At 43.4% G+C, this 19296-nt stretch overlaps 1 protein-coding gene across 3 annotated transcripts in view; it reads right to left on the bottom strand.

Moving 5' to 3' along the window:
* LOC112246322 (breast cancer anti-estrogen resistance protein 3) overlaps positions 1-19296 on the bottom strand; it is an 86809-nt gene that overhangs the window by 14672 nt on the left and 52841 nt on the right. The window contains exon 1 of one of the 3 annotated variants that reach the window (XM_042313027.1): positions 8810-9210. The exons of the other annotated variants lie outside the window; for them this stretch is intronic. Coding sequence (XP_042168961.1) covers positions 8810-8893 — 84 coding nt within the window. The 5' untranslated portion in view covers positions 8894-9210. Of the gene's footprint in view, positions 1-8809; positions 9211-19296 lie in introns of those variants that run through there. 3 annotated transcript variants of the gene reach the window in all.

Here is a 19296-nt window from a genome sequence, read left to right on the forward strand (position 1 = left end):
ACCACTGCAAATCTACCAAGACCTGGCCGTCCCTCTAAACTTTCAGCTCATACAAGGAGAAGACTGATCAGAGATGCAGCCAAGAGGCCCATGATCACTCTGGATGAACTGCAGAGATCTACAGCTGAGGTGGGAGACTCTGTCCATAGGACAACAATCAGTCGTATATTGCACAAATCTGGCCTTTATGGAGAGTGGCAAGAAGAAAGCCATTTCTTAAAGATATCCATAAAAAGTGTCGTTTAAAGTTTGCCACAAGCCACCTGGGAGACACGCCAAACATGTGGAAGAAGGTGCTCTGTTCAGATGAAACCAAAATTGAACTTTTTGGCAACAATGCAAAACGTTATGTTTGGCGTAAAAGCAACACAGCTCATCACCCTGAACACACCATCCCCACTGGCAAACATGGTGGTGGCAGCATCATGGTTTGGGCCTGCTTTTCTTCAGCAGGGACAGGGAAGATGGTTAAAATTGATGGGAAGATGGATGGAGCCAAATACAGGACCATTCTGGAAGAAAACCTGATGGAGTCTGCAAAAGACCTGAGACTGGGACTGAGATTTGTCTTCCAACAAGACAATGATCCAAAACATAAAGCAAAATCTACAATGGAATGGTTCAAAAATAAACATATCCAGGTGTTAGAATGGCCAAGTCAAAGTCCAGACCTGAATCCAATCGAGAATCTGTGGAAAGAACTGAAAACTGCTGTTCACAAATGCTCTCCATCCAACCTCACTGAGCTCGAGCTGTTTTGCAAGGAGAAATGGGAAAAAATGTCAGTCTCTCGATGTGCAAAACTGATAGAGACATACCCCAAGCGACTTACAGCTGTAATCGCAGCAAAAGGTGGCGCTACAAAGTATTAACTTAAGGGGGCTGAATAATTTTGCACCCCCAATTTTTCAGTTTTTGATTTGTTAAAAAAGTTTGAAATATCCAATAAATGTCGTTCCACTTCATGATTGTGTCCCACTTGTTGTTGATTCTTCACAAAAAAATACAGTTTTATATCTTTGTTTGAAGCCTGAAATGTGGCAAAAGGTTGCAAAGTTCAAGGGGGCCGAATACTTTCGCAAGGCACTGTATACCACAGCCGCTTGGGCCTTATTGCTTAACTATAACGTACTTGTATAACATGAATGCCCGTGTGTCAATCAAATCAATCAATTCTTGGATATGCCCTGCTGTGCATCACAGCCTCCCTGTGTGGCTCTGTCAGAGTATTGCCATCCAGTGATAATAGAGAATATTATAGGATAAGCATGTAGTTCAGTGTAGTGTTTCACTGTCCTGAAATATCAACCAGTCATATTTCTGGCTCTGGCATTAGCCTCTGTCACAGGCTTACAGGCATCATGCTATTTCCATGGATACGCTGACAGGGTGAAACCGTTTCACCGTTGCAGAAGGGTATGTGTGGTATGTGTCAGAGCTGTACTGTGTCATTGCATGACTCTGGTGTGTGCCCCCAGGGGTCCTTCATTGAACTGAGTTATGACAAGTGAAATAAAAAAGCAGGTTGGCATTTATTGTCATGAATCTTGCCCTGGAGGCATCTCTGCAGAATGGTCACTAGCTGGCACAGCCACAAAGCCATACAATCTAATTTTGACCCTAACCACACTTCTAACTCGAAAACCTGACCCAAAAGTTTTCATGATTTTTTACGATAAATCCAATTTTGACTTTGCAGCTGGCCCACCTGGCTTAAATCGTTAAGTTCTGCCTCCAGGGCAAGATTCATTATAATAAATGTCAACCTGCAATAAAACATGCACCCCTGGCTAGGCCTGAATAGTGCGCAATGCAATATTACATACAATACCACAGAAAAGTTAGCAAACATAGCATGGCCACTACTGTATGTCAATGATGTAATGTAAATATCACTATCTCCTCTGAGTATATTTACACATGTCAGCCATAGAGGCTTACAATCGCAGGCCTGGGCAGGCGAGCACAGACTGAAATAATCACTGATGGCACTGGCAGTGTACTGAAGGATGGGCGGCCACACCGTGGCAGGGTAGGCAGGCATTCTCTCTCTATGTTGTCAACAGTCTTTAGAGGCCTTCAGGCCCAGCCAGCACCGCTCAACCTTAAAATTACCAGGCGCTCCATATTCACACAGCAGCCTAAGAAAAGCATCTATCAAGGAGCTGTTTGTGTTTACTTCAGTCTTTACTTTTTTCAATGAATTACATAATACTACCGAAGACCTTCAACCTCCATCCAAACTCAGAGAGTTCCTCCTCTCCCTCTCCTTGCCACTTAGCCCTGTTGATTTAAGGGTGTTTTATAGCGGTATGGGGATCTTGACACCAACTGAAGTAGATTTTCTTGGCATTTCCTGGCTTTTCAACAGCACTGAGGCACCACTTTACGATGCTGGGGAATTACAGCATGCCCTGGTCCACTTAGCTGGAGGCAATCGACTCTTAACCTGAGTTTTAAAATAGCTCCGGTATAATTACTTCTGAGGAGCCTGATGATACGATGGCCATAGTTAATCCTTCAGGGTAACTACATGCATTCAATCAACTAAATGTCATTTGCTTTTAAGAAACTGCTCATTTATATTGTTCAGCGCTGCACACATTATGCCGGCATGTTCACACATTTGTTTGACTGATCATGTGGTTGCTTTTTAAAGGCCTTCCCTTTACTGTCCATGTCATCACCTTGGAAAGCACCCATCCATATTAGGCTGACTCTCAATCATGAGTGTGTCAAGTGCATATCTCTGGCTGGGCTCAGTCACATTACCCTGACTATCATTCCCTAAAACAGTTAAGTGGTGTCACCTTCATCTTCACCCAGATTACTAGCTAAATAGCACAACCCCCAGAATGATACAGAGGCAAACACAGCAGGACAGTGACAGAAGTTTCATCCTTCCAGATGAACACAGGCGATAATTGTTTGTTCTGAGGGCTGTGAGTTACTGGAAATGCTTGAGGTTCATTGTCTGATTTATTGACTTGAGGAAATAGTGATGAGTTTAGTGGGTTCTCCTCAGAGAGCTGGCCCCTTCACCCCCTGCTCCAGATGATGGTTTCTGTAGCTGTTTGTTATTAGTAATCTCTCTGGGTTTTAACCGGGATCTAGCTTACTAGGGACCGCTGGCCCTTGTCTTTGACAAGATGATTGTGAACAGCCAGGACCTTGCCCCATATTCATCTCGTGAGTATCATTGATTTCTCAGAATATAATATTATATATATATATATATATATATATATTTTTTTAAAATATATATACTGTACATACACTACATGACCAAAAGTATGTGGACACCTGCTCGTCAAATGTGGAGTTGGTCCCCCCTTTGCTGCTGTAACAGTCTCCACACTTCTCAGATTTTTTTCACTAGATGTAACATTGCTGCGGGTACTTGCTTCCATTCAGAAACAAGAGCGTTAGTGAGGTCTGGCACTGATGTTTGGCGATTAGACCTGGCTCGCAATCAGTCTTTAAATTCATCCCAAAGGAGTTTGAAGGGGTTGAGGTCAGGGCTCGTCCATTGGAATGCCAGATGGGGAAACCAAATCAACTAATTTGAAGGGGTATTTCCACATACTTTTGTGTATATATAGTGTATTTTATATACTGATATAAATACCCCTTCAAATTTCAGCCACATCCTTTGCCGACAGGTCCATAAAATCAAACACACAGCCATGCAATCTCCATAGACAAACATTGGCAGTTGAATGGCCTTACTGAAGGGCTCAGTGCAACTCAATATTAGGAAGGTGTTCATAATGTTTTGTACACACAGAGATGGCAACACAGGGCTCAGTGTACCCTAGGGTCAGGCTGCTATTAAAGGGAAACTTCACAAATTTTCAACTTCATATTCATCATCCCCAGCAGCACGCCAACATCAACATGTGAAAATGGCGCATTTCTATGTTTTGTAGTATAAAAGGACAGAGGAAGATTAGTGTTTCCAATGACATCAGTGTGTATCATGTGATTTTTAACCAATTGTGAGTAGGCATTGCCTACTAATTGGTTTATGTCATTGGAAACACTTATCTTCCTCTATATAGACAAGTCAGTTAATGAACAAATTCTGTTCCAATGACGGCCTACCCCGGCCAAACCCGAACCCGGACGACGCTGGGCCAATTGTGCCCTGCCCAAATGGACTCTCAATTACGGCCGGTTGTGATACAGCCTGAAATCGAACTCGGGTCTGTAGTGACGCCTCTAGCACTGAGATGCAGTGTCTTAGACTGCTGTGCCACTCGGGAGCCCATAGACGATGATGAATATGAAGTAGAACATTTTTAAATGTCCCTTTTAAGCTGACGGCCCATTCATTCAGTCAGTCTCCAGTCCCTCTAGTTAACAGAACCATCATAAGCCGCTTGGAGATAATGACCGCTTGGAGATAACGATTTCTTATTCCTAATCCCGGTCCTTACATTGCTAACCCAGTAGTATACATCAGTGTTTCCCATCTCCAGTGCTCAAGTACCCGCAACACTACGCATTTTTATTGTAGCCCTGGACAAGCACACCTGATTCAACTTGTCAGCTAATCATCAAGCCCTCAATTAATTAAATTGTGTATGTTTGCCCAGGGCTACAACAAACATGTGTGCTGTTGGAGGCACTGGAGTTTGGAAACACTGGCCTAAATGGTTGAAACTCTAGTCAGTTGGCAGTGCAGATTTAGGATTACATGTGGAGCTGAACCCAGGGGGACCTATAATACCAATGGCCTAGTATACATCCAACGTTTGTCACAGAAATGTGATAGCCAGAATGTTCCCTCAGAACATCAACCCTGTGGGTGATTACTGAGTTTCCTGTGGAGATGGGGGGAGAAGGACACTGCACTACAGAGGTTAAGGAAAAGGGGGGAATATTTTGTGGTCTTTCATGGCCTTTCTATCATTCTCATCTGTGATTTGCTATGTGGGCTCACCCTTCCTGTGTAGGGGTAAACTGATAGGACCATCAGGGCATCCTATCTCTGTCTGAGGCCCCTCGGGAGACCTGCTGCAGTCCACTCACCCTCCATTATCTCTTGACCTGTTTACAACAACTGGGCTCCATGGCCATGTCTATCCACAACAATACACTGGTAATATAATGTCCAGAAACAGGACACATCCACACAGGAAAGCATGCGAAGTGATGGATATGGAGGAAAGGACATGAGCCTTAAAGGGGCAATCTGTAGCTGCTACATCCCTCTGGAATGATATGTACCCATTGATCCTTCAAGAAAATAACTTATCAATGCCTCATGTGCTAGTTCAACTGTTGTACCCCATCAGATCCCACCATATAAGCTTATTTTACTCCAATATTTGTAAACAAAGTAAATGTAAACACACACTACACTATCACTTTGATTTCATGGATGGTCAGTCCTTGAATCCATAGCTCTGTCTATGAATTTGACAGTGGTTACAATTCTCCAGCCTCATCCCTCACCTTTTTCTCAAAACAGGGGCAGGAAAATCCATTTGTTATTGTTTCAACTGCTGATTGCTGCTTTAAAGTCCACATTTCTCTGAAGCGGCGTTGTTCTGATCGGTTGTACTTCTTCTAATTCGTCACTTTGTCTAAAAGATGAAAGCCTTCCTTCAGAGTTTTTTTTTGCCATTTGGAAGGATTTGTAAAACCTCATTGTTTAGATGGAGTAGAAGAATGTGGGGTTTTGTGTCCACCTTGGCTGTGTTAAATCAGCACCTTCCAGAGGCTTTTCTCTTATTTTTACTTATTTATTTAACCTTTATATAACTAGGCAAGTCAGTTAAGAAGAGATTCTTATTTACAATGACGGCCTACCAAAAGGCAAAAGGCCTCCTGCGGGGATAGAGGCTGGGATTAAAACTAAAAATAATAAAAAATATAAATATAGGATTGCTGTGCTCCCCCACAGCAATCCACTCAGCCCATTGCATTAAAAGCACCACACATTATGTGGGTTGAATGCTGTAACAACACAGAATAAAACAATGAATAAAAGTCCCATGATGGTAGTGACTACCCATTATTACTTTACACGTATTAACCATCATAAATTCATCATCTCATCTCTGTAGAGCTGCTGCCTATGCTGTCTGACAAAATCACTATCTTAGTAGTTCTTCAAAGTAAATAAGGCACTCTCTTATGACTGCTGAATAGTAACTATCAATCACTTAGATCATGTATTTTCAGACTCCTGAAGCAACTGCTTTCTATCCCTCTCGATCGCTCGTTCTCGCTTCTCAGTCTCCGTATCTGCTATACACAGGCCGGACAAGTTTAAGCGACGCAATGGATTATGGTCATTGTAGTTAATTACCATGTTTTCTGCGCTAAACTATGTCGAATATTAGCCTGTTGGAAAATACAACTCCCTACTACATCGCCAATTCAGGCTTGATCTAATTGATCTCTACAGAAACTGCACATCGAGCTCACAGAAAAAAAACTGAATGAAATGGAATTCAAATAATTGAATTGTTTAAAAACTGAAAAATAACAATAATTTTGGTTAATCGCTTAGCACTACTACTCTGACCTTGCAGAGTGTGTGTGTGTTTGCACCCTCAGCATACAGTACAGCTCCTTGGAGCTACATGGCTGTCCTCCACTCCCAGCTGTGCTGCTGAGCTGCCTGGGTCCTTTATTAGTGCTTAAGCCGCTGCTGGGTGTTGTTTTAATGGAGAGGAAATGAGTGAGATGTCTTTCAGTAGCTAGCACATAGCACAAGCCCCAGAGTAATTCTCCTTACTTGGCTACCCATCCACATCGTTCCGGCCAAACTGATGTTTCTTCTCCACGATGAGTCTGGATTTGCCTCACCCCCATACAATTTCTAGAATGCGAACGCATTGTGACCATTCGGATTGGTCCCAGAGCCAGCCTGATGACATTATCAACTTCTAGGATGGGAGATTCAGACTGAATGTATGTAGCGATCGACAGAGCAGCGGAATTAAATTCAGAGTGAGTCCGTCAGGCAATAATTCTCCCTCTTTAATGGCCACATGCACCAGAGCCCAGAGCCCCAAGGCCCAACACTGCCCACTGTGTTACCCCCTGTGACCCCGACACACAGACTAGCGTGTCCGAACCAGGTATTTACATGGAACTATTTTAAGCCTGGGCCAAACAAAACAGAGCCAATGTCTAAGCTAACAGACTATCTGGGCTCTCTAGGGTCCGCTGGGCCCAAACAGCCAGACTCCAGGAGCAACAAACTGTGGGCTATTTTGGGGCAAATATCTCTCCTTAAAATAATAGAATCAGATTAATCATAGACTTGTACGAAACATGGCGTTCTCCACTGTGGGTGATGAGAGAGGGTCACCAAAGAAAAGAGAGAGAGAGAATGATGGATCGAGAAAGAAATAGGGATGGAGGGATCACTAGCCCTACGTGATGGACGAGTGTGAGAGCCAGCATAGATGTAGATGATAATTATGATGAGGAGGAGGACTGGGGGTGAGGGGCTGATCTCACTGTGGTTAACACTGATGAGCTTTGGTGCAGTAGACGTTTCCCACCTCCAGGGAAAAGTCACTTCCTATAAGCCTTTCAACTCATTTGCAGCTTATCTGTTAAGGCAATTTTTACAACCCACTTGTATTACACACTGTGTACACGGTGTCTCTGTAAGTACTGTACTGTACAGAATAGGCCTACAGTATATGTCATTCTTCAGCCAGCCACAAATAATTGGCATAACTGATCATGGCTATTAATAATGTCAGTATTTTGGTCCATCTCATGACCCCCTTGCCCCTTCTGAAGTTACAGGCCTGTGTCACTTCCATAAACGCTGTTGGGACAGATATAGGGCCTCTCTATAACACTCTTGGGACAGATATAGGGCCTTTCTATAACACTGTTGGGACAGATATACTGTAGTGTCTCTCTCTTTCCAGCCTCACCATCCAATTCACTTAATGCCACTGTAACAATTCCCCCTGATGTCATAAAGGACAGACCACTTTCAATGGGACATATTACAAAGGAATATCAAAGCCATACTTTAATAATTAATAACTTAAGTGGATTGTGAGATACATTCTAAATCAAATACACAGATTATACAGATGAGCTCCCACACATTTATAGTCCAAGAGCATAGTCTCTCTCTCACACACACACACACACACACACACTTAGCATCACTTTCCAACTCCCATAAGTCGTCACATGGAATGGGATGTCTGGCTGACCTCTTCACTTACTATAATGAAAATATCTAAACAGCAGGTCTGATCTGGGAGGAAACAAACAACCAGCACTGACTAACAGGGCTATTTAAAGCTTTCACTCAGACACATGTGCCAGGCAGCACAGAGCATAGAAAAACACAGAGAGCAATTAAAAGTTCTCTCCATCCCACAACAGTGACAGACTCTAACCCACATTAACTAGTCAATACAGAGGAGAAAGCTCCCCCAAAAAGGACATTCAGCACTCACACAGCCCAGAGGGCACATTCATCACACCCAAACATTCAGGCTACAGTAAGGGATCAAGGATTAAGCCTCTTTTTAAAGGAGCAACTGATGATTCATCTACATTACCATTTGCTAAGCCTGTTTGCCCAAAGAAAGCTTAGAATAAGATTACAGAGGATGAATCAAAGCCCTTTTCCAGGTTTGATTCATTTTTCCTTTCACTAAAGTACAGAAGTAATTCCAGGAAATTCGGTGCAGGCAGATAAGATGACCTGGTTTCAAAACATACAAGACACTGACTATGAGAACACACAGTAGGCTATGATGTGAATGCTGACAGATGACCGTGTGACACAAACTGGCATGACGTCACTCACCTTGGCCCTGATGACGGAGCTCTTCTGGTAGAAGCAGCACAGGGCTGCAGTCAAGGTACTCAGAACGTTGCATCTCTCTGACATCCTTCGCACCTTTCGGTTAACTCGCAAAAACGGCCTCACAAACAAATCTTGGCATGAAAAAAGTACAGAGATTCTCAATTAGCCTTCACCTCTGTCACACCGAGGGGGTGAGCATTGCAGCACCTTACTCTGTGGCTCTCTCTCGTCTCCTTTTCAGTCTAAGCAGCCCTACTGTCTGTACTCTACACGGTGAACACACTAATCCATGCTGCTTCACGCAGTCCCGGAGCTCCATGTATGGAGCGGTGGAAACTCCATGTGATCTTGCTCTCCCACTAATAAAGTCAGAGCCAGCTTGGAGGGCACTGCCTCTACTAGGACTAACCCCTGCAGCCCCCTCTTACCACTGGCTGAGTTTAGAGGGAGGGGAGAAGCTCCTGTGTGTTCTTCTGAAGCCCGGTACCCTACCAACAGTGCTGCTCTGATTAACACCGCCACCATAAACATCATGTGTGATTCTTCTGTTCTTTTAACACACTGCTGTTTTAAACTGTGAAGGTCTTTTTTTCATACTTGATCTAATACTAAGTCGGTCAGACATAGTTGTTGAACAGAGAAATAGGCAAATGATCTGGTTTCTCAGTCTATATTTAATTTGTCTCTCTGAACAACCATTGAGCAGAATGTAGTAGTACACAGATGTGGAGCAAGGAGGGAAGCAGGAGTAGTGATGAGTGACAAGATACATATTCACTGGGGTCAGAGCAATGTCTCTGTGTCCTTCAATGCTAAGGCCACTTATCTTCAGTCAGAGAGATGGTTGGAGTATAACTGAGCATGTCCAGAAGACTATATTCTTCCTTAGAAAGCAATGGCACTGGAAGGTGCTTTTACCCAAATGACTTACAGGGCCATGACTGCGTACATATTATGTCGGTGGATCCTGCAGGGAATTGAACCCAAGACCTTGATGTTGTGAACACTGTTACCGACTGAGCCACACTGGCGCAACAGAGGGTGGTGCGGACGGCCCAGTACATCACTGGGGCAGAGCTCCCTGCCACCTAGGACCTCTATACCAGGCGGTGTGAGAAGAAGGTCTGGAAAATTGTCAAAGACCCCAGCCACCCAAGTCATAGACTGTTCACTCTGTTCACACCTGAACCGCTTCTACCCCAAAGACTGCTGAACGGTTCATCAAATGGCTACCAAATGGCTGACACACACACACACACTATATATACATATGCTCACACACACACACATGCATATTGACGCCACACACAAACACATTTTCACACTCTTCACACATGCTGCAGCTACTCTGTTTGTTATCTATCCTGTTGCCTAATTACATTTACCCCTACCTACATGTACATATTACCTCAATTACCTCGTAACCCTGCACATTGACTCAGTACTGGTACTCCTTGTACAGTATATACAGTAGCTTCGTTATTGTTATTTATTGTTACTATTTTCTATTTTTATTAGCTAATTTTCATACTTTTTAGCTCTGCATTGTTTGGAAAAGGCTCGTGATTAAGCATTTCACAGTCAAGTCTCCATCTGTTGTGTTCGGCGCATGTGACAAATAACATTTGATTTGATTTGACACAGAACCACTTTTTGTCAACTGCCCAAGTAATGCCGACAGAGTGGAATGTCAACCACTCCAACAACTACAGGAATTGACCAACCACATTTCATTAGCATTGGGCTCTCAGCTGTCCAGGGAATGTTTGGTTGGACCTCCAATACCATGACATCAGCTGACATCCTAACGTGTGAGCGGTAAAATCCAGCTTAATTAGGTTGTCCGTTGAAAAAGCTTTAGGGAAACTTACAGCCTATTACCGGCATGTGGGGAAAAAGCCAGATTGCTAGACGGATGAAAATATACTATAGCAATCATTAGATACAGCCTCACAGGACTGGCTTGCTTCATCCCTATGAATCAGAGATACGGTCCAACTACAGGTGAGGGGGAGTGAGAACCGACTGACCTAATGATGCAGATGTGTGACAGTGAATGACTGCAATGCATACTGCTGCTCATCCATTTACACAATGTCAACAAAAAAAAAATAATCTGCCATTTTTGAATCTATGTAAAGTGAATACTCTATTAAGTATGTTCTTCTACTCCATCTATCTCCAATATGCATCTGGAGCACATCTGGGGCTCTACAGGACAAATCAGTCATCCATGTGCTTTGTTTTCATGTTGTATAATAGTTTTAAGTGGTCATCTCTGTCTTGCACCATTCATAAATCTGTTGTAAGAACAAAAAACTCCCGTTGTAACCGCACTGGGAAAGGGTCAGGAGATCCAATGAGTGCGGGAGTGTAATTACCCAAGAGCCATTAAGAAATGCAAACAGTTGGCTATCTATCGGCTGGGTTCCATTCCCCTGCCTCCGAAACGCTCATAAAGTGTAAACAAAGACATTAGGGAAAGCAGGCTGGCACTCCCTCTTCTCTACACAGTGCAGAAATGCTTTCCCGCAGGAAACGCATCAAACAAGTTAATTGCTTTCATTAAAACCCCAGAAGACTGCCTGCCCCTGGGAAGGAGAGGAACCTGTTAGAGAGTTTTCACAAGCTTCAAATTACCAGCTTTAAGTAAAGTACCCCCCAAAATACACACATTTATTTCTCTAGACAAGTGGAATGGAGGAACAGCCAACTCAGAATTCTTTACTTTTGACTGACATCCAGTTGACCTGTATCATCATTTGAATTGTATTACACCTTTATTTAACCAGACAAGTCAACTAAGAACAAATTGTTATTTAACAACAAAAAACGATGTAAGACAAAACAGACAGAAGATACTGGAAACAAATAGCAAATACAACCGCAAACAAACAGTGCATGTGTAGGATGAGGAAGTCAACTGGAGGAAGTCCGGGGAGGCAGGAGGAGCAGGTAGCTAACTAGTGGTGGCTGTTCAGCAGCCTGATGGTCTGGGGGTAGAAGCTATTGGCCAGTCTGCTAGTTTTAGCCATGATGCTCCTGTTCTGCCCACGTCTGAGTGATTGAAGCGGGGAGAAGAGCCAACAGAACAACCTGTGGCTGTCTGTGTGGTTTGACCATTTCAGCTCCTCTGAGACGTGTATGCCGAGAAATGTGAGGTTTTTTCCCGTCTCCTCGGCGGCCCCGTTGATGAGGATGGGGGAGTGCCCCACCTGGTTCCTCCTGAAGTTCACAATCAGCTCCTTTGTTTTGCTGACGTGGAGGGAGAGGTTTTTTACTTGGCACCACACCATCAGAGTACCTACCTCCTCCATGTATGCCATCTCGTCGTTGTTGGTAAACAGGCCTACTACTGTCCCGTCTCAGCAAACTTGATGATGGAGTTGGAACTGTGAGGCCACACAGTCGTGGGTATACAGGAAGTACAGGAGGGGACTGAGGACGCACCCTTGTGGGGCTCATGATGGACTGTCATTTGTCAGTTGCATAGGGAAGAGTTCAGTCCCAGGGCTGTGAGCTTTGTGGTGAGCTTAGAGGGCACTATGGTACTGAAGGCTGAGCTGTAGGCAATGAACAGCAACCTCACATATGTATTTCTCTTGTCCAGGTGGTTGAGGGCAGTGTGCAGTGCATTGGGGTTTGTGTCATCCGTGGATCTGTCAGGGCGGTAGGTGAAGTGGAGAGAGTCGAGTGTCTCGGGAGGGAGGAGGTGATGTGATCTTTGACTAGCCTCTCTAAGCACTTCATTATGACGGAAGTGAGTGCTGCGGGTCGGTAGTCATTCATTTCAGTTACTTTACCATTCTTGGACACGAGCATAGAGGCAGATGGATATAGAGCCAGATAGAAGTGTGCAACCAAGCATCAGTAAGTGATTAATTTATCAGAATGATTTTAGCATGTCAGTGACACTGATGATGACAACGCTGTGATGAAAGCTGAGACACACAACACTAACGCTGGCACAGAACCAAAGAGCAGTATTGACCAGTGCCAAGTGTGCCATTACAGCACATCACATACAACATCCACATTTGTCTCTTGGTCATTTCTAAAAGATCTAGAAACTGTGTGTAATGTCTGTCTGTCCTTTAGACTTTTGGAAACTACAATGGATAACACAAATACCATTTCCCTGGAAAGCATATTGGCACATCTTTTAATTCAACTCCAGAAAATAAAAAGAGAAGAACAGACTATCAAGAGATTGACTGGAATTATGGGTGCACTTCAATACTGTGTGTCCAGCTGTTCTGCTGTGTAATAAATTATACTGTAGTACTTCAATCAAACCACTAGAGATTGCCATTTCTCTTACATTGTGGTATGAACTGTGGACTCTGTGGCTGCATTTACACAGACAGCCCAATTCGGATCTTATGCCCAATTATTGTCAAAAGAGCTGATCTCATTTTCCAAGAGATGCAATTAGTGAAAAAAATATCAGAAATGGGCTGCCTGTGTAAACGCAGCCCAAGACCCTGCTGAAGGGCAGAACTTAGTTCTAACTAGTCTAGGATACAGCCAGGTACAGTAGGTAGGCCCACTGTAGGTAGGAGCAACAGGGAGAGATGAAGGATGGATCCCATCCTCATAATCTTGCTGGCATCTGCCTCTAACTGGGAGCAGCTAACTGTCTGTGTCCATCTCAATCACACCTGTGCTGCATATCCTAGCCACACCATATGCACATTATGTATGAATGTTCCTATTTAGAAGTATTGTGAGAAATCCAAACTTATGTCTTTGCAGTTCTGGCAATTTCTTTCTTCAAATTGGTAAGTCAATCTCTCTAACCCCTGGGAAATTGACACTGCTGGCTATTTCCCTGAACGCAACACAATTCTCCTTATCTACAGCAAGATCACTTCAACTCCACAGTCTTTGACCTTGCAGTAGAAAACGTTTTACGTGCTGGGCAAATTCATTTACTTAGTATTGATGAAGATGATAGCCTGTATGTAGGATTGCAGTCCTGTCTAGTCTGGTGAGTTGTCAGACTGTCAGATCTCACCCTGCCTGTCACAAATAGTGTGTATTTCTGTGTGTATTTCTGCAGGCTGCGCGTGCTGTTCTGTGCTGTGCAGGCCACACGGAGGGCCAAAGGGTCTTCATCTGGTGTTTAGCAAGGGCTGGAGATCTCACAGGAGGCACATAGAGCCATTGTTCCCTTTAAAGCTCTTTCATAAGAAGTTAGCTGCTTACTGTTCAGCCGGTTCTAAGAGGAGAGAGAGAGAGAGAGGCTGTGTTAATGCCTCGTGTGAAAAGAAGTAAAGAAATCCCTTCATCGGGGGCCCGGGGAGACCAACAGGTCAAACAATCCACTAGGCCTGATGTTCTCCATCCTGTCTTTTCTTGTCCTCCGGTTCTTCTCTTTCACTCTCATGCTCTCTCTTTCCATTCTTCTCACTCGGTCACTCTCAATCAGTGTTTCACGCTATACCCCTCTTCTCTTCTACACTCCAGCCACTGGGCAAAAACTGGTTCAATCAACGTTGTTTCTAAGTCATTTTAACGAAAATAACTTTGAATCAATGTGGAAATCTCATTGGATTTGCAAAAAGTCATCAACGTAAGGCCATATAGAATTTTTTTCACCCAACTTTGAACCTAAATCCAATGACATGGTTACTTTTTTGGTTGATTTCACGTTGAACTCACATTAGTTGACAACTCAACCAAATGCGAATCAAAACTAGACGTTGAACTGAAGAGTCTACTGGAGTAGCAGGTCCTGGCCCTTTGTCCTCATCTGACACCCTTTTCTCTTTGTGACTGTGTCTCTGAGTCACTCTGACAGTTAATCTCAATGTAATCCATGTAGAGACACATGACCATGGTATAAAACCTGTTTCTCATAAACACCACACTCCCAGAGGGAGAAGTTGGGCTCCATCCAGCAAAACAGTTGTATTTTTAGGCATTGAGTCTTTCTTGAACAATTTCCACTCTCCCGCCTTCAAGATTGGCTTTGAAGATAGTAGCCATGTGAAATTGGAGGCAAAACAACAAGACTTTCACAAAGAACAGTTTGAAGATACACTGGTGCAGCATTCAGTCATTCTGTGTCTCTCTAGTCCACCCACCTAAACCACTATCCCAGTGGTTGGTTGCAGTAGGATTGTGGGTATTACCCTGAACAGCTCCGTGTTGCAACACGGGTCACCTACCCACAGGAAATTACTTTGGCACATCGGCCTTTGATGTTTCCTGTTCATGTGTGGCAAACATTCATTGTTGTTTAAATAGCTTGTTCATTTAAGGCCCAGCTGGGTGGAAAAACAAACACACCTGGATGGGCTGTGTTGAGGTGTGGAGCTCACAGTAACAGTGGATAAAGTATCATGGGCGTTATATAAGGCCTGGGACAGACAGTGGAGTTCAGCAGGAAGGCCCCACACACAGCAGCTGGATCTCCAACAAAAACAATGGGAGAGATATTAACAGGAGGTGCTCTAGTCTGCTGTACTCCTGCTGTCCTCTGCACTGTGGCTGCCCAGAATAACACAGTTGGATGAGTCTGTTGGAGGTGGGCTGTGCTTCGTCGGGCCTCTCTAGCGTTGGTTAAACACCACAGGAGAAACTCTACACTTACTACCCTGAATCTAGTGATACTCACCACAGAGTTTGTGTGTGTGTGTGTGTACCTGTGTGTGTTTATTTTTTAATTTCACCTTTATTTAACCAGGTAGGCCAGTTGAGAACAAGTTCTCATTAACAACTGTGAGCTGGCCAAGATAAAGCAAAGCAGTGCGACACAAACAACAACACAGAGTTACACATGGAAAAAACAAGCGTACAGTCAATAATACAATAGAAAAAAAAGACTCTATATACAGTGTGTGCAAATGGCGTGAGGAGGTAAGGCAATAAATAGGCCATAGTAGCGAAGTAATTACAGTTTAGCAAATTAACACTGGAGTGATAGATGAGCAGATGATGATGTGCAAGTAGAAATACTGGTGTGCAAAAAAGCAGAAAAGTAAATAAAAACAATATGGGGATGAGGTAGGTAGATTGGATGGGCTATTTACAGATGGGCTGATGTTTATGTTAGTGTGTGTGTGTGTGTGTGTGTGTTAGTGTACGTGCGTGTAGATGTGTGTACAGTACCAGTCAAAAGTTTGGACACAACTATTCATTCAAGGGTTTTTCTTTATTTTTACTATTTTCTACATTGTAGAATAATAGTAAAGATGTCAAAACTATGAAATAACACATAAAAACCCTGGAATTAGTAGGTGTGTCCAAACCTTTGACTGGTACTGTACGTGTACGCGCTTGGCATAGATGACTCTTGTCTAAGAATGAGGCCCTGCATGGTCTCAGTTGCACCCTCACCTGTGTAATCTCTCTGAGGTGAGCTGAGATGAGGACAGGGCTCAGCGTTTGGGATGTTTCATCCTCATATAACACTTTCTGTCATCAACCTTAGTCAGACGAGGCTGGCAGCTCTCTCCATCATCACTTTTAGTAATGAGGGAAGAGGTGGTCCATGTGGTTTCCTGTTCCAACATGGTGAGGTGACTGAATGAGCATGAATGAATGGAGATGGTAGTGACAGAATTCATATTTGACATAAAGGGTAGATAACAATGGACTGAAGAACTGAGTTTCTGATTTGGGCCAATTTCTCTTTTCTAAGGCATATTGAACCAGCGCCCTGAGTAGCGGTTAGGACTACCTACTACCGATGTTTTGACACCTGAGCAAATTTCAGATCGGCTTAGCGCTAACTTGAACAAGAAAATGTTGTGCTACTTCCGGCATACGTTTACAGTAAACACTGGGGCTGTACCCACTTTAAGTTACAGTTTCAACAGTGGTCAAGTAGGCTACTGTGGCTATTTGATCATAATGTAGGCCTATCAGAGTGGCCTACCATCAAAAAATGGAGAAAAATGCATCCCATAACATTTGAACAGCTGTTCTATCATTCAGCCTACAGTAGCAGCAAACATGTGGTGTTCAATGAAGGCCAACATTCCATGAGACTTTGGAAAGAAACATGCAGGGCTTGACATTAACCTGTTTATCCACTTGTCCTTCAGACAAGTTGGTGACTGAAAATGTTTTTTATTTTTTTATTTGTTTTACTAGGCAAGTCAGTTAAGAACAAATTCTTATTTTCAATGACGGCCTAGGAACAGTGCCTGTTCAGGGGCAGAACGACAGATTTGTACCTTGTCAGCTCGGGGATTTGAACTTGCAACCTTCCGGTTACTAGTCCAACGCTCTAACCACTAGGCCACCCTGCCGCCCCAATAGTGTTGTTTGATGCAAGAAACCACTTTACAAAATAAAATACATTATTATTTCCACCATTATTACAGAGAATCAGACAAATGATGCTACCCTCTGCCTATTGGCTACATAGCTTATTCAAAAAAAGCTATTTACCTGACTTGCTTCTAAAGACGGCTAGAAATGCACAAACGTTTTGCTGTTGTAGGAAGCAACTAGAAATGAGTTATAACTGGGCTAATAACTCACTAACTAGCAAAGAATATGAACAAAAGTGCACAGCTGGCTGCATGCAGCCCCTGGTTTGATCTCAAAACAAGCGCATTGAGTTCAAAGTGAATGGCACAGATCCATATATGGCAATGGCTATTTGCATATAGGTCTACTGCACCTATGATTGGTTATGGCACACTGGTCTGTGTAGAGTAAGGTCCTGAGTCATGCCTGTCAATGCAATAGAATCCTACCCCATTGCGCTCTGCCTACAAGAAAATCTCTTGCATAGTTAGTTTTATTTTCCGAATGTTACATTGAAAGTGGCTAATATTGCATTGATTCAAGCACAATTCCCACAGTAGAGTGAAACGTTGATAGTGTAAACTAAAGAGGAAAACTCTAGAAAGTGAAGGGAAGTTCAATCTCGTGCATCTCTGCTCGGGCTGATATTTCATCTGTCCAAGGGGAGCTGGCGCAGCTTATAGGGAACATCATTGCTTACTACCCTAGTGAGGTAGCAGAGCTGTGTGTGTGTTCATGAAAGGCTGCCATGGCACCTGATATGAGAGCTGTTTGCTCTCCTGACCTGCATGTGAAGAACCACTATGTTTGCTTTTCACACTGACCTGAGAGCATCCTATCGTATGAGGCAAGCAGCCCAGGGTATTAGTGACAGTGGGTGAGGGGAAAAAGGGAAGGAGTGGGTGAACGAGCATGTGTGTGAAAGAGAGTGAGAGAGTTGTCAGGCGTGTGGTATCAGAACAACCAAACCTCAGTCACCACTCAAGCCCAATCACAGTGAGCAGGGACACAGGTGAAGGTAATGGGAAATATGATTTGGTCGATACGTTGACCTATTTCTGAGACAAAGTGCCTCGTAGCCTGGAGAGAAATTAGATTAGTGTACTAGACAGAGGACATTTCCACCGCTCGCTCGTCCTTTTCCTTTTGAGGCTTCTTGACAGCCTCCCCCTTAGAGAGTAGAATCATTTATGCTCACAGCAACCTTACATAAAGAGGAATTATAGCTAGAGCCAACATCAGTTACTTAGCTACTTAAACATGTACAAAACTTTTAGAGCACTAGATTTCAAAAAAGTCTAAAGAGAAATGTCTCTCTTCTTGGTGGAAATGCAACATTGTTTGTTCCACATCGTTTCCATCTAAGAGACACTCCTTTCTACCCAAGTGGTCTCTGCTACTTTTGAACCAAAGAGACGTTACTCCACTGAAGATGTTACTCAGCTCCTTAGCTACAGATGAGTACAGTGTGGCTCCTTCTGAGACAAAACACAACAAAACTAGTGATTACAGTCTCCTGTCTGCCTACTGTTTTCCTGTGGCATTGCGGTAACAGTTGAGAGCTTATGAGGGCTACGTCTGGATCTTCACTCCTTTTCAAACAAATGCCCCTTTCTCTCTCTAACCAGTGGGTATACTAGATGATGTCTACACAGGAAACAAAGCTTGAAGAGGACACTTTTACACCGCGAAACTTTCTGAACTGAATGCTCAACCTGTCTGGAGAACAAAAAGTTCAACCTCTTGTCAAAAGAATAGTGCGTTACAAAACATGACATCATCAGGCCTTATAACTCAAACACACGAACACACACATGTACACACACACACACACACACACACACACACACACACACACACACACACACACACACACACACACACACACACACACACACACACACACACACACACATACTGTACACACATCATGTCTTCTCCATATATACTGTACACATTTACTGTCTTAATCTTTCTTTGTATCTCTTTAAAATCCTGGAAAAATAAACCAAGACACTTCATATCCTTGATGTCAGATCAACATCTTGTGTCAGAGGTCCTTGAGCGCTACTAGCATTCTTGCCCTATTTCACTGACCTCGTGAATAAAACTAGTCTCAACTGTTTTGTAGGAATTAGTGTCATATCAACTTCAAAAAGCTGAACTATATCCTTACAGTATTTGTTGTCTGGTAGAAAACATAAACCTGTATGACTGGTCTT

Source organism: Oncorhynchus tshawytscha, linkage group LG01 (assembly GCF_018296145.1).
Source record: "Oncorhynchus tshawytscha isolate Ot180627B linkage group LG01, Otsh_v2.0, whole genome shotgun sequence".
Taxonomy (NCBI): domain Eukaryota; kingdom Metazoa; phylum Chordata; class Actinopteri; order Salmoniformes; family Salmonidae; genus Oncorhynchus; species Oncorhynchus tshawytscha.